This window comes from Helianthus annuus, chromosome 10 (genome assembly GCF_002127325.2).
Source record: "Helianthus annuus cultivar XRQ/B chromosome 10, HanXRQr2.0-SUNRISE, whole genome shotgun sequence".
NCBI classification, from domain to species: domain Eukaryota; kingdom Viridiplantae; phylum Streptophyta; class Magnoliopsida; order Asterales; family Asteraceae; genus Helianthus; species Helianthus annuus.
The window spans coordinates 145,433,404-145,447,700 of NC_035442.2; the positions used below are offsets into that span (position 1 = coordinate 145,433,404).

Genomic DNA, 14,297 nt, shown 5'->3' on the forward strand with positions numbered 1-14,297 from the left:
GATTTCAATTAATTAAAACAAACTAAATCAATAGTGATCTAGGAAATATAAGAACATAGGGTATGGGGCGGGGTTGTGACGTGGTTTGAGTACAAACGCCCAAGTCACCATCCCGGGTGGACTTGGGTTTCGGCGTGGCCCCTTGGGCAGGGGTTTCAGCCAGGGCGATGGGGCGGGCTATCAAGATGACATGGCGGGATCTCATTGGCCAAGACAAGTAGCCGTTTGGGCTAGCCGTTGGCCAACGGCTATGTGTTAAAAAAAAAGATCTAGGAAATATTATAATATGGGGTATGGGGCGGGGGTTGTGGCGTGGGTTGGGTACAAATGCCCAAGTCACCACCCCGGGTGGGCTTGGGTTTCGGCGTGGCCCCTTGGGCGGGGGTTTCAGCCCGGGCGTTGGGCGGGGCTATCAAGATGACATGGCGGGATCTCATTGGCCAAGACAAGTAGCCGTTTGGGCTAGCCGTTGGCCAACGGCTATGTGTTAAAAAAAAGATCTAAGAAATATTAGAATATGGGGTATGGGGCGGGGGTTGTGGCGTGGGTTGGGTACAAACACCCAAATCACCACCCCGGGTGGGCTTGGGTTTCGGCGTGGCCTCTTGGGCGGGGGTTTCAGCCCGGGCGTTGGGCGGGGCTATCAAGATGACATGGCGGGATCTCATTGGCCAAGACAAGTAGCCGTTTGGGCTAGCCGTTGGCCAACGGCTATGTGTTTAAAAAAAATATCTATTCACTATAAATACTCACACTTCTATTCATTTTTTTGCCACAACTACTCCACCTCTTCTATAATGATCTCTATCTTATTTTTAAAAAAAAATTCTCATCCAACCACAATACGAAAAAATGAATCCTCATAATCGAGGTTTTGACCCGAACAATCCGTGGGCATTCCAAGAAACACCTAGCCCAGCATCCAATCGTCCAATTGCTCCCTTTTTAATGCACTCCACGATGCCGGATATGACTGGTTACGCATCGTTTATCTCGAATCGTTTGAAGAATGATGTCAGTCAGTTTACTTACTGTGTGTATAAAAGGTAATCTAAACTGTGCAATTACTTGTATTGCTACGTTGTTACAGGACGGTACCAATCGGTACCGAAAATACCGTTACCGAAATCCCCAAAAGTATGTACCGGTACCGAATATACCTGGTACGGTACGGTTCGGTACCGGTTGGTACTGGTACAACACCGGTATTTGAGGGTAAAAATCGGTGAACACCGGTGCCGAACCGGTACCGAAAATACGTTACGTTTTAGTTCGAGCTACTTTTTGTTATTTGACATGTTTTGTCATTCTTATAGAACGATTTGGTTTAGCGCGCCGCAACGCGCGCGCATTATAAACAACTAGTTTTAATAGAATTATAAACATTTCATCCACTTCTTTATGGAATTTAAAAAAGAAATTCCTTGATTTGTTGGAACTTAAATAATTTTTTTATTCCAAACATAAGGGGTGGTACATGTGGTGACGGAGGTGTGCAATTTAAAAGTATTATAAACAATGTAACTTAAAAATAAGAATGAAACATCTATATAAAGTAACTAAGATTCTAAAAAAATATAACTAAGATTTTAAGTTCAGAAAAAAAAAAAAAAAAACTAGGATTCTAAGAATCTAAGATTGAGAAGACTCGTACGGAAGATATAATCTTTATGGAGTATTAGATCCCACATGTATGAAAGAAAACAAATCTAATAAATGAGACGGAACAAAAAACCATCAGTTTTACCGGTAAACAACAAAAGGTGGTAGGACTATTACATTCATGGATGGGTTGTTTTTCATAAAAGGTGTAGGACTATCAGGATTTTGAATGGTGGATTAGATATGCTTTCAGTTCATAGTCATGTTCTTTTGATGTTCTAAAAGTTATTGTTAGTCCAAAGAAATACAAAAGTATGCATTTTTTTTTATAAAAGTTCTAGGACCAAGAGGATTTTGATTAATGGATCGGTTCCCTTTAAGATTTTTAAGCTCGTACGTGTTGGATTAACAGTGTGTATACGTACATGTTAACGAAACCATATAGGGTTTGCAAAGAAATTCATCACCAATTTAAGATTTGATGAAAGTCGAAGAAATGAAAGAAAAAAAAAAAGATGAAGCCCGTCAGTGATCCCTCGGTGAAGGGAGGGCATATCGATAATCCGCTAGAGAATGCCCCCGTTAGAAACACCTGCGTGGGTAAATAAATCATGGACGAGACACCGATGGATTACGAATATAAGTCATGGTTGGAAAGTCGTCGTGATCACTAGATTAACAATGATGCTTTTACGATGCATTAGCAAATGACCATTCACTGAACGGATTGATAAGAATCTTTTTTGTTTGGAACCTTGCCTGATCTGTCATAAATATGTAGGTAATAATCGATAAATCATTGAGTTCACTTAAAAGATCAGCTTTTGAACGTTGGTCCATTTGTTGATAACGGTACCCATGTGAGTGATTTTTTTTATAGTTGAAAATATTGTTTTTTAGTAGTGTTTATGAAAAAAAAAATATGAATGTTGGTCCATTTGTTGATAACAGTAACCCTATGAGTGATTTTTTTATAGTTGAAAGTATGGGTTTTAGTAGTGTCTATGAAAAAAAAAATAAAGAATAAAAACTATAGTTGAAAGTATTGTTCTTTTAGTAGTATTTATGAAAAAAAAAAGAACAAAAAATATAGTTGAAAGTATTGTTTTTTTAGTAGTGTTTATGAAAAAACATAAAGAATAAAAATATATTGTTTTTTAGTAGTGTTTATGGAAAAAACATAAAGAATAAAAAAATATAGTTGTTTTTTTAGTAGTGTTTATGAAAAACATGAAGAATAAAAAATAATGAACGAGCAGAGGGGAGCAGTGCACAAAGGTGATTGATTTTGATTGGGCCCGCTATCCATATTTCAATATTCTTAAAGAGGGCTATTATTTTCAATGTGAGCTAGCCCATGGATGATTCTTGTCATTGAACCTAATATCCTATTCACGGATTTAAAAAAGTCATTTATTTATTTGTGATGGAAAAAAGTCATTTATCAAATTTTAAAGTGGTTAAACTTTGTAAAGTGAAATTCAACATTTTTGTAAAAAAATAAAGTTAAGTTACACCATCATCACGTTACAGATTTAAAAGTTTACAGGTCATTTAAAATAAAAAAAAAAAAAAAAAACCTTTAAAGAATACGTACATTTTTACAGGCTGAAGGAATTTATTAAAAAAAAAACTAGAATAGTGAATTTTTCTTGTTTTTAAAAGTTAAAAAGCGTTATTATACCAAAATAGGTTTAACATATTTTTATTAAAAATATATAAGAAAGTATAGAGCATCCATGTTAGGATTCGTATATATACCATATCCTTAAATTATAAGGGGAAAATATAAAGTTTAAGTTAAAAGAGTTCTATATCAAATTCTTTAAACCTTATCCTTATCTTTAAAGTTATATGGAAATGAACTTAAGAAAACTTTAGAATCTTAAATATACCAATTCCTTAAAAATTTTAAGGATACGGAATGAGATGTGAGAGATTTTAGAAAATGAACAATATTTTTATAGAATGATGGTTTTTAGTTAAATTATAATGATAAGGATAAGAAACCTGTGAATACTCTTATACCTAAAGTTCTATGTTTCACAAATTTGATGGGAATAAACAAGTTGTGTCAAATAACAAAATATCAAACTACCTATGAAGAAGATCAAGAATAAAAAATTTATTCGAGCAAGTTAACTTCAACCGAACTCGCCTCAAAAGTTTATACGAGTCAAATTAGTTAAACCTGAATTCCGAGCATGTTTTTTTTTATCAAGCTATTTGCTCATTTGTAAGTAAAGAGTTAGTTGGACATCTCTACCCCAAAGACCTGCCAATAAGATGGGTTGATCAAGTATATAGATGTACTACACAAGTACACATGTTACATTTATTTATATTTAGTATATTCTTTGTAAATATAACATAAGAACCAATATTCAAAACTACAAAAGAAAAGAGCTTTGATGCTATATTGATTATTACTTTACATTCTATACGGGTTGTCTATGTCTCAACATGGGAAAAATGGATACCAGACAGATTAAAACATTTACAAAAACTTTACATTCAAATTCCGTTGTAGTCTAGTTGGTTAGGATACTCGGCTCTCACCCGAGAGACCCGGGTTCAAGTCCCGGCAACGGAATTAATTTTTGGTTAGTATTTTTTTTTTTTGATTATTTCAATCTTGTATTTTGCATTTTGAAACCTTAGTAATCGTTGTAAATTGTAATCATATCATCACACAACCTCTAGATGAAGGAAAACTAAACATAGATCGAACACAAACATAACTAAATAGATCATTCTAACATGATGATCATCAATCTACACCAACATATAACATTCAAACCCAACAAACAAAAAACCAAACATAGATTTTTAGAACAAATCCATCATTCCTCATTCCAAAACTCCCTATTTATGTCCCTTCTTCTTCCATAAATCACCAAACATCCGAATCCCGGATCCCTTCCTCTTCCCATTCCCAAACCCGTCATCCGAATCTTCACCCAACCCCGGTGAACCCCCAAACCCTCCATATCCGTCAAACCCACCCCCGTAATTCTTATCCATCGACCCACACCTCTCCGACACCCTCCTCCCGTCACTCATCTCCACCCCACCACCCGCTAAAATCGCTGCCGCAGCATCCGCCGCCTTCCGCCACTGCTCGGTTTGTACCCTCAGCCTCTTCATTTCTGTTTCCAATGCCTCTTTTGCTCCTTCCACTTCTTTTAACTTCTCCTTTAATTGAATCCCATCACTTTTACTCTTTTGCAACTCTTGGTCAACTTGGGTCAACTTTATATTCAAACTCTCTTCTTTGACCATTGCAGAAGTTATCTTCACATTAGCTTCACTTAACTCACGCTTTAAACCTTCATTTTCTTCACCCAAAGTTTCTAACTTCTTATCTTTCTCTTCAATAGTCAGTTTCAATAAACTTATTTCTTCATTTTTCACACCAATTTCCGGTAATTCAGTGTTGACTTTGACTTTGACCTCATCCTGATCACAAGTTTGACTTTTTTCAACTTTAGCCTCCACACTCACCATTTCAATAGGCACTTCAAAAACATCAGTTTCTTCATTGATCTCATTGTTCGGATCCTGATTCGGTTCCGGGTTCTGGTTCTCACTTGGTGAAGCACGGGTATCTTGACCCGGACCCGGACCCGAACCCGGAACAGCATCCGGTACGGAACCGACAGTTTTAAGGGGTTTTTTGTTTAGTTGTTTTTGGGCTTCTTTCTTTGCAGCTTCAGCTGAGGCTAACTGGTTTTTAAGAAGCTTGAGCTCGCCTTGAGCTTGCTCGAGTTGAGTTTCTAACCCAGCGATTCGAGTTCCGAGTTTCTTCTGGGACAGTGGGTCGGAATGTGCGCTTCTTGGTGACCTCCGGTCACCTAGTTTTGGGCTCCGGTCAGTCACCGGACGGTGGTGTGGTGGGTCGGAATCGGAGCTTGATGTCCGGTGAGAAAGTGGGCCTCTGGTGGTTGATACTCTTGGAGCCATTTCTGATGCTCTGTGTTTAAAAATTAATATTACTAATATAAGTTTGGCCGTTAAGAAAAATAATAATATTATTATTCTTTGTCATACAATTATTAATTTAATTAACTGAATGAAAGTTTGAAGGAATTAAAGTAATGAATGTAGCTTCTAACCTTACTCTTGGCATTTAGACACTTGTAAAAATCTTGATCTTCTACTCTTTAGTGCTGAAATATTTAGCAAAAAACAGAGTTAGCTTCAAAAAGTTCAAATACACAAAAGTAACATAGACATCTTGATGAAAAAAAGGTAACGTTAATATGGAAATAAAAAAAAGCTGGGAACTTTTAGTGTCTGTTTTACAAACAGAAGAAGACCCACAAATCTTTATGAGGATATACACAAGACCCATATTTTTTTTATGTTTAGAAAGTTGGTGATCTTACCATGAAGATGGAATTGCTGGGTTTGAATGTGAGAGATCTGGGTGATATGGTGATGATTTGGTTGTTGAAAATGTTGATAGAAGAAGATTATTATTATAAGAATGAAAGAATTGGATGGATGTGTTTTGTTTACACTGGCAACAAGAAGCCTTGAAGAAAGTGAGAAGAACCGTTTGAAGTTTGAATTAAAGTGAATCTCTTTGTGTGAGAGAGAGAGAGATGAGAGAGAAGGTGGGAGGGAGGAAGAAGAAGAATCTGAATGGAGAAGATGACAAGAGAGTAATTTTTGAATTATAGAAAGAGACATGTAAATGTGTATATTACATGTCTTGGAAAGCTCATTTCTATTTTACTTAATTAATTTATTGTTTGACTCTGTATAGAAACATTATTTTCTCTATTTTTACACAAACTTTTTTTAAAGGAAAACTTCATTAGAAAACACGGTTGATATAAAAATCGGGCCGCGCCCAACACGACAACAACCTATATAAATACAAATTTACATCAATCTAACCAAAGAATATGTACATACTTTGATCTACTCTTAAACCAAAGAAAACCCAAAGACCTGATTCGCTAAACACGTCTTCAACCTTGACTTGAAAACCCGAAAACACCGCTTTATTCCTATATTTCCACAGACTCCAGCACACAACAATGATTATTCCTTTGAGAGCACTCTTCTCGGCCTCCCCCAATCTACCGAAGTTGTGAATTCCCAGAAGATCGTTAAACGTGAAAGCAAAAATGTTTTGAATTCGGCACCATCGACTAATCTTCTGCCACAGGACCGTCGCAACAATACAGGCTGTGAAGATATGGTCCACTGATTCCTCATCACTTTTGCAGAGAGGGCACAATTCGTTTCCAATAACAATTCCTCTTTTAGCCAACGCATCCGCAGTGGGGATTCTCTTCATCTCGGTCCTCCAAACAAAAACATTACACTTTAAAGACACCCATTTACACCACTCGATCACACAACGGTTGCTAAAATCATATTGGTTAGATATTGTTCTTCTTACTGATTTAACCGAAAAACTACCTGTAGAATTCCTCGTCCACTTCCAGCGATCCCGCATACTACTTAACAAAACCAATTGCAAAGAATCTCTTAAATCACTGAATTCTCTAGTCTCTGGTTCAACATCCGGATCATGTAACCACAACCAGTTTTCGCTTCCGCCGATACAGTCCCGAACCGAACAGGTTTTAACAGCCTCCAACCTGGACATATTAGGGTAGACTTCCTTATGAGGTTTATCTTTCAACCATGGATCAAGCCAAAATAGAATATCGACACCATCTCCGACTATCCCCTTGAAGAAGCTTCGAATAGGCACATTATCTATGATCGGTTTATTAATAATGGCGACATGTTCCACACTCCACCCATACTTTTGTTAACGGGGAGGAAAGACCACCCGGACCCACCTGCGTGAATGGCGTCCACCACCTTAACCCATAAGTTTTCTTTTCCGCACTTGTAACGCCACCCCCATTTTCTTAAAAATGCGACACTAATATCAAATAGTTTACTCAAACCCAACCCCCCATCCTTAACATGCGAAGCCACCCTATCCCAAGCCACCCAATACGTCTTCCTCTCCTCGGCTGAGCTACCCCACAAGAACTAACTTTCTAAGTCTTTAATCACCTTCACCGGAGCCTTGTACAAAGACATGTAGTAAGTCGGGAGACTTTCGAGCCTGGAACGAAGTAGCGTCACTTTCCCACCAATAGACAAAACCAAAGCTTTCCAGAGCGAAAGCCCTTTTTCAAAAATATCAAATATCGGTCTCCGGTTATTAGCTCTATTCATGTTTGCTCCCACCGTAAGCCCAAGGTATTTAAAAGGAAGCGAGTCCGACTTACACCCTATCGCCTCTGCCATCTCTTCTATCTCCACGTTGTTGACCCCTATCCCGTAGATATTTGTAACACCCCAAAAATGTTTAATGTGAAAATAAGTAAAAATAAATAAAGAACTTAACAAAATTAATGAAACATGGCAAAATGGTAGTTAAGTTATGAGGAAAGCCTAAACTTAAACACACAAACAAATAAAAAGGGCCAAAAGTGTAAAATTCTTAAAACTCTATAATTAAAAACAATTAAACCCCAAACACACAGTAGGTGTGTGTCTGGGGATCGATCAAGAACAGAGAACAAGGGGGAAAACCCTAGCTTCAAGAATCAAGCAATTGAACCTGAAATCAAAGGATAATTCAATGCATGAACTCTAATATCACTCTACTGAACTCGATTATTGAAGTGGTAAGTTCAATTCTTTGAAATTATGATTTGTAGAATGAAGGGTACAACCCAATCTCGAGTTCTTGTAGCAAAATGTGAAAGATATGAGTTAGAATTTATTTCTAGAACAAGAATCATGTTTGATTTTAGGTTATTTGAAAGATTTTAATAAAAACCCACTTTATGAAATTGTGTTATGAATAGGATGATCAAAGTAGATATAATCATGTGAAATTTGAAATGTGATGATGTTGTAATGCTTGAATTTTAGAAAATTTATTTAGGATAAAAGAATGATATGAATATGGATTGATTGTTGATGAGTTATAAGATGAACTAGTAGGATTCATGCTTTGTGTACTTGTACATAATACTAGTAAATACGATGCCCACCAAGTGTTTGATGAAATGCTTAAAGGAATAAATATCTGTAATTTGGAAGATGATGGAATAAAATTTAGTTGTACTAAATAAATGAATGAATGTGATGATATAGGCATGAAGGAAGAAGTTTCAAACACTAGGAAATCGGAAGGCTCACAAGATCGAGGTATGCTAATTTACACATACATTTCTAGCATGTTGTATTATGATCGCTAATTTTTATTGTAACTTGTCGTTTATGCCAAAAATCATAATAATGGTAGTTCATGGATGTTGACTAGTAATTAGTATGATCCGTTATGAACGAATTACGTAAAAGGAAAATTTATGAATAAGACTGCATTATAACCGATTCATCTTAGTTGAACCGGTCAATGGAAAGTTAAGAAAGAACGGAATGAAGCTCTACTCAATCCGTCATGTACGGGTTGGGGTGTATGTGCAAGAATGTAAATATTGCATTCGTTCATCATAAACGAATCGAATGGAAGTTATGTCATGAATGTTAATATCCGTTACTAACGGGTATGTAAGGAATGGAATGTAATGTCTCTATTTGAGACGAGAATGTAATGACCCGTTCAAAGGATAGGATGTGTAAAGAAAAAGAATGATGTAAAGGCAAGAAATATGTAGATTACTTGATTTGAAATTGTTAATATGATTATGGATAATTCTTTCATTGGTGGTTTGATGTAGGTAAAGCCTCAACTTAATCGGTTCGGCGACTTGGAACGAGCATCCCTATGTAACTCGCCTATAAGCGCTTCCGCTACTTATAATAACAAACTTTTTGGTCAAAAGTATTTTGTTGTAATTAGTCTCTAATAGTAGCTAGACTTTGAAGTTTGACTTGTTGGGTCTTTTGAAATTTTCTAGTTGTCGGTATCTAATTAAAAGTATGTTTCGGATTTATTAAGTCCTTTGAAAGTGTTGTTAGTTACTTGAAATTAAGTCTGTCAAAATAGGGATTGTTCACATTACGAACGGGTCATGCCGAATTTTTATAAAATAAATGTTGAAATTACTTAAGTTCTAAAGTGTATGAAAATGGGGCGTTATAAGTTGGTATCAGAGCCTAGGTTTGAGAGATTCAAGTATCAAGTGCTTGAACTCAAACCAAAAGCTCGTGCAAGTGTGTGTTCGTTCCGAAGCGCTATCAAGTAAGTAATTTGTAAACTTTGATTATACCTATAGTTAGTGATAAAAAGGGGAATTTTATGCAAATTACTTATAAACCAAAATTTTAGGCATATGGCGAGGTTAAACAGGTCCGTATTTAAATTACAAACGTGTAGGAAAAAGAATTACGAAAAACGGACCTGTAAATTAAAAGTTATGGAAGTTTTAAGTTGACTTAGAGTGAAAACTAGAGCTGGACAAAATGCAGGTTTTTATAACAAACCTGCTGGAAAACTGGTTCCCCCACGCCACGCGACAGGAACCATGGCATGTGGCGTGACACGCGACAGCGCTCGCGGGGCGCGACAAAGTTAGAGCTATCTGTCGCGTGCCGAGAGAGACCCTAAATCGTTCAAAAATTTTTATTTTTGCTGTTTAGATTATGTGGTTTGTTCTAACCGGTTTCTAAGACCCCGTAATCAATGATAACGTCATTTTTACATTAAGAAAGATGAGGAAACTATATGTTAAAGGAGAAAAGACAAATCGTTAACATCAAAGATTATGATTGTCGATGGCGACAATGTATGAAGTATAAGTTGTAAATGGAATGTAGAATGATAATACGAGTTTAAATGTGATGAAGAGGTATGAAAGGAACTCTAACGAATAAGATGAATGTTTTATGTAGATGACGGACACAGGGAATATAGATGATGCCGAAGTAGCACGACAAGAAGCATTAGATAATAAGGTTATGGAAGCGGCAATGATGACTAGTAAGTTTGAGGAGTTAAAGGAGATGACTGAAGTGTCTAGAAGTAAAGGCAAGGAACGAAGGTGCACGTACAAGGATTTCATGTCATGCAACCCTGCAACATATGATGGCAAAATCGATCCGATAGCATGCCAAAGATGGATTTCAAACGTAGAGGCGGTGTTTATACGAAGTAGGTATGATAAGGTAGATCAAGTGATGTTCGCTACTGGTCAACTCACCTTTCAAGCAAAGGATTGGTGGGATGCGTATAGTAAGGAAGTTGGTGAGGACAAGCTTCAAGACATGACTTGGCAGGAATTCAAGGAGCCTTTCATGAGGTATCACTGTCCTCAGTCAACTATTGATAAGATTCAGGAGGATTTCTTACGCCTCCGACAGAAAAACGAGATGATTAACGAAATAACAAACACCTTCTTGGATAAAATGAAGTTCTGCGGATATTTTGTGAAGACGGAAAGAATGAAGATCAATCGCTATTATGGTATACTAAAGGCAGAATTTAGGGAGTTAATGACTCCCTATAAATGTGAAACCCTTGATGAGCTTATTGACTGGGCTCGGGATAGAGAACTAGAGATTAAAAGACAAGAGGAACGTGGTGAAAAGAGATCAATGGAAAAAGGGGCCAATTCAAGTCCGTCTAAGAAGGCGAAGTTTCAAGACCATGGAAAGAAGGATAAGTCGAAGGGTGGCATTACTCCTTGCAAGACATGTGGGAAACTTCATACTGGGGAATGCCTTTTAGGCAAGAAGGGGTGCTATAATTGTGGTGATGAAGGACATCCGTACTACAAATGCCCTAACAACCCAAAGACCTGTTACAACTGTTTTCAGAAAGGGCATGTTAAAGCGGAGTGTCCTAAACTACAACAGGAAGCGAAAAAGGAAGGAAAGAAGGAGGAGAGCTCCAAAGCGAAAGGGTGGATGTTCCAAATAACATCCGAAGAAGCCAAAGCTCACCCGAATGTCGTTTCAAGTATCATTTTGCTAAATTCCTTGCCGATGTATGTTTTATTTGATACCGGAGCCACTATGTCGTTCATTTCGAGTGAAGTAATACAACACCCTTCATTTAAGACTGAAAGAATGCCGATACCTTTAGAGGTAGAAATAGCCGATGGCAAGAATTATTTGTTGCACGAAGTTTGTAGGAACTGTAAGTTGATCATAGAAGATGAGGAATTTAACATTGACCTTGTACCAATGATTTTGGGGGAATTTAAAGTGATAATGGGTATCGATTGGATGGCCCGAAACCATGTAGAAATTAATTGTGAAAATAAAACTATATCTATCCAATCTCCAAGTGGGAAACGACTAAAAATTCAAGGAGAAAGAAATATAGAAGCGAAACTTTGTACCATTGCCCAAGCAGTCAAGTATTTTGTTAACGGAAGTAGAGCCTACTTAACTTACGTAGTGGATAACCTACAAAGTCTCCCGAAGTTTGAAAATGTCAAAATAGTGAATGAATTTCCGGACGTGTTTCCAGAGGAATTACCGGGACTCCCTCCCGAACGTGAAATAGAGTTTCGAATTGAATTGAATCCGGGTGCAAAACAGGCAGCTAAGGCTCCGTACAGGCTGGCCCCCACCGAGATGCGGGAGTTAATGACGCAGATACAAGATCTTCTCGACAAGGGCTTCATATGCCCAAGTGTGTCGCCCTGGGGAGCGCCCGTCCTATTTGTTAAGAAAAAGGATGGGTCGATGCGCATGTGCATCGATTATAGAGAATTAAATAAACTGACCGTGAAGAACCGCTACCCTTTACCCAGAATTGACGATCTTTTTGATCAGTTACAAGGGGCGAGTTGGTTCTATAAGATAGATTTGTGGTCAGGATATCATCAAGTCAGGGTACGAGAAGAAGACATTGCAAAAACTGCATTTATGGATCTTATGAGTTTCTAGTTATGTCTTTTGGGTTGACGAACGCGCCAGCAGCGTTTATGGATCTTATGAACCGGGTATGTCGACCCATGCTAGATAAATCTGTGATCGTGTTCATAGATGATATTCTAGTCTATTCGCGAAGCAAGGCTGAACATGCGAGACACTTACGGGAAGTACTTGAAACTCTCCGTAAAGAGAAACTCTATGCAAAATTCTCAAAGTGCGCCTTTTGGCTCAAAGAGGTGCAATTTCTCGGTCATGTTATAAACTCGGAAGGTGTTTTGGTTGATCCGTCAAAGATAGAGGCCATAATGAAATAGGTCTCCCCGAAAAATCCAACTGAAGTAAGGAGTTTCTTAGGTATCTCTGGCTATTATAGAAGATTTATACAAGATTTTTCAAAAATAGTGTTACCTTTAATGAAATTGACAAGAAAGAAAGAAAAGTTTGTGTGGGGTAAGGAACAAGAAGTAGCTTTTCGAGTGTTAAAGGAGAGATTGTCGAGTTCCCCGGTGTTGACCTTACCAGATGGGAATGAAGATTTGGTTGTCTATTCAGATGCTTCACATCAAGGCTTAGGATGTGTTTTAATGCAAAGAGGAAATGTTATCGCATATGCTTCGAGACAACTAAAACCGCATGAAGGGAACTACCCAACCCATGATTTAGAATTGGCAGCGGTAGTATTCGCCTTAAAAATCTGGAGGCATTATATATACGGGTCGAAATGTACAATATACCCGGATTATAAGAGCCTCAAGTATTTCTTCGAACAGAAAGATTTGAGTACGAGGCAGCGGAGATGGCTGGAACTTATTAAAGACTACGACTGCGATATCCTTTATCACCCGGGAAAGGCAAATGTCGTAGCGGATGCATTAAGTCGAAAAGAGTATCCACTTCCGATTCAAATAAAGTCCATGAGGTTGATAGTTACATCTCGTCTTCTTGATATGATTCGAGACGCTCAAATAAAGTCGCTAGCGGCAGGAGACCCAAAGAAGGAGAGAATGAAAGGTATAGTCGAAAAATTGGAAGAAAACTCGATCGGGCTCAAAACGAGATTCGGTCGGATTTGGATACCACGGTTTTGCGAAGCCAAGACAGTGTTACTCAAGGAAGCTCATAAGTCACGATATTCGATCCATCCAGGGGCAACAAAAATGTAGCAGGACTTGAAGACAAATTACTGGTGGCCGGGTATGAAATGTGATATTGTTAAGTATGTCGCGAAATGTTTAACATGCTCCCAAGTGAAGGCAGAACATCAAAAACCTGGGGAGTTACAACCCTTGGAAATTCCCGTATGGAAATGGGAAGAGATAACGATGGATCTAGTGACCAAGCTACCTAGAACGAAGAAGGGGTACGACACAATATGGGTAATCGTAGACCGACTTACAAAAAGTGCACACTTTTTACCTATTCGAGAAGCTTATTCATCGGAAAGAATGGCAGAAGTGTATATGAACGAGATAATTTCTCGACACGGGGTGCCCGTGTCAATCATCTCAGATCGGGATACGAGGTTCACCTCTCATTATTGGCAGAAGTTTCACGAAAATATAGGCACGAAGTTACACATAAGCACCGCCTATCACCCTCAGACTGATGGTCAATCACAAAGGACCATTCAAACACTTATCGATATGTTGAGGGCATGTGCATTAGATTTCGGCGGAAGTTGGGATGACCATTTACCACTAGTGGAATTCTCTTACAATAATAGTCACCATAGTGGCATTCAAATGGCTCCTTATGAATTACTATACGGGAGAAAATGTAGGACTCCAGTATGTTGGGGTGAAGTAGGGCAAAGGGAGCTTGCGCCAAGTGATTTAATAGCAGTGACAAATGAAAAGATT

General features: G+C 37.9%; 2 protein-coding genes, 1 long non-coding RNA gene and 1 other non-coding gene across 4 annotated transcripts; 3 read left to right on the forward strand and 1 right to left on the reverse strand.

Annotated features, from left to right (window-relative positions):
- The first annotated feature begins 4,122 nt into the window (after positions 1 to 4,122).
- On the forward strand, positions 4,123 to 4,195 carry TRNAE-CUC. The gene has a single exon. It is a non-coding gene; the product is annotated as a tRNA-Glu (tRNA).
- Positions 4,196 to 4,263: 68 nt separating this feature from the next.
- On the reverse strand, positions 4,264 to 6,276 carry LOC110885961 (interactor of constitutive active ROPs 4). The gene is made up of 3 exons (XM_022133704.2): positions 5,991 to 6,276; positions 5,718 to 5,771; positions 4,264 to 5,575 (listed from the first exon to the last, which is right to left on the reverse strand). The coding sequence occupies exons 2-3, from the start codon at positions 5,729 to 5,731 to the stop codon at positions 4,468 to 4,470; spliced, it is 1,122 nt and encodes a 373-aa protein (XP_021989396.1). The 5' UTR covers positions 5,732 to 5,771; positions 5,991 to 6,276; the 3' UTR covers positions 4,264 to 4,467.
- A 1,868-nt stretch (positions 6,277 to 8,144) lies between these two features.
- On the forward strand, positions 8,145 to 9,462 carry LOC110882851. The gene is made up of 3 exons (XR_002560254.1): positions 8,145 to 8,270; positions 8,746 to 8,799; positions 9,333 to 9,462. It is a non-coding gene; the product is annotated as an uncharacterized LOC110882851 (long non-coding RNA).
- Positions 9,463 to 10,446: 984 nt separating this feature from the next.
- On the forward strand, positions 10,447 to 12,752 carry LOC110882814. The gene is made up of 2 exons (XM_022130743.1): positions 10,447 to 12,193; positions 12,526 to 12,752. Exons 1-2 carry the CDS (start codon positions 10,447 to 10,449, stop codon positions 12,750 to 12,752), a joined length of 1,974 nt encoding a protein of 657 aa, XP_021986435.1.
- Positions 12,753 to 14,297: the final 1,545 nt, after the last annotated feature.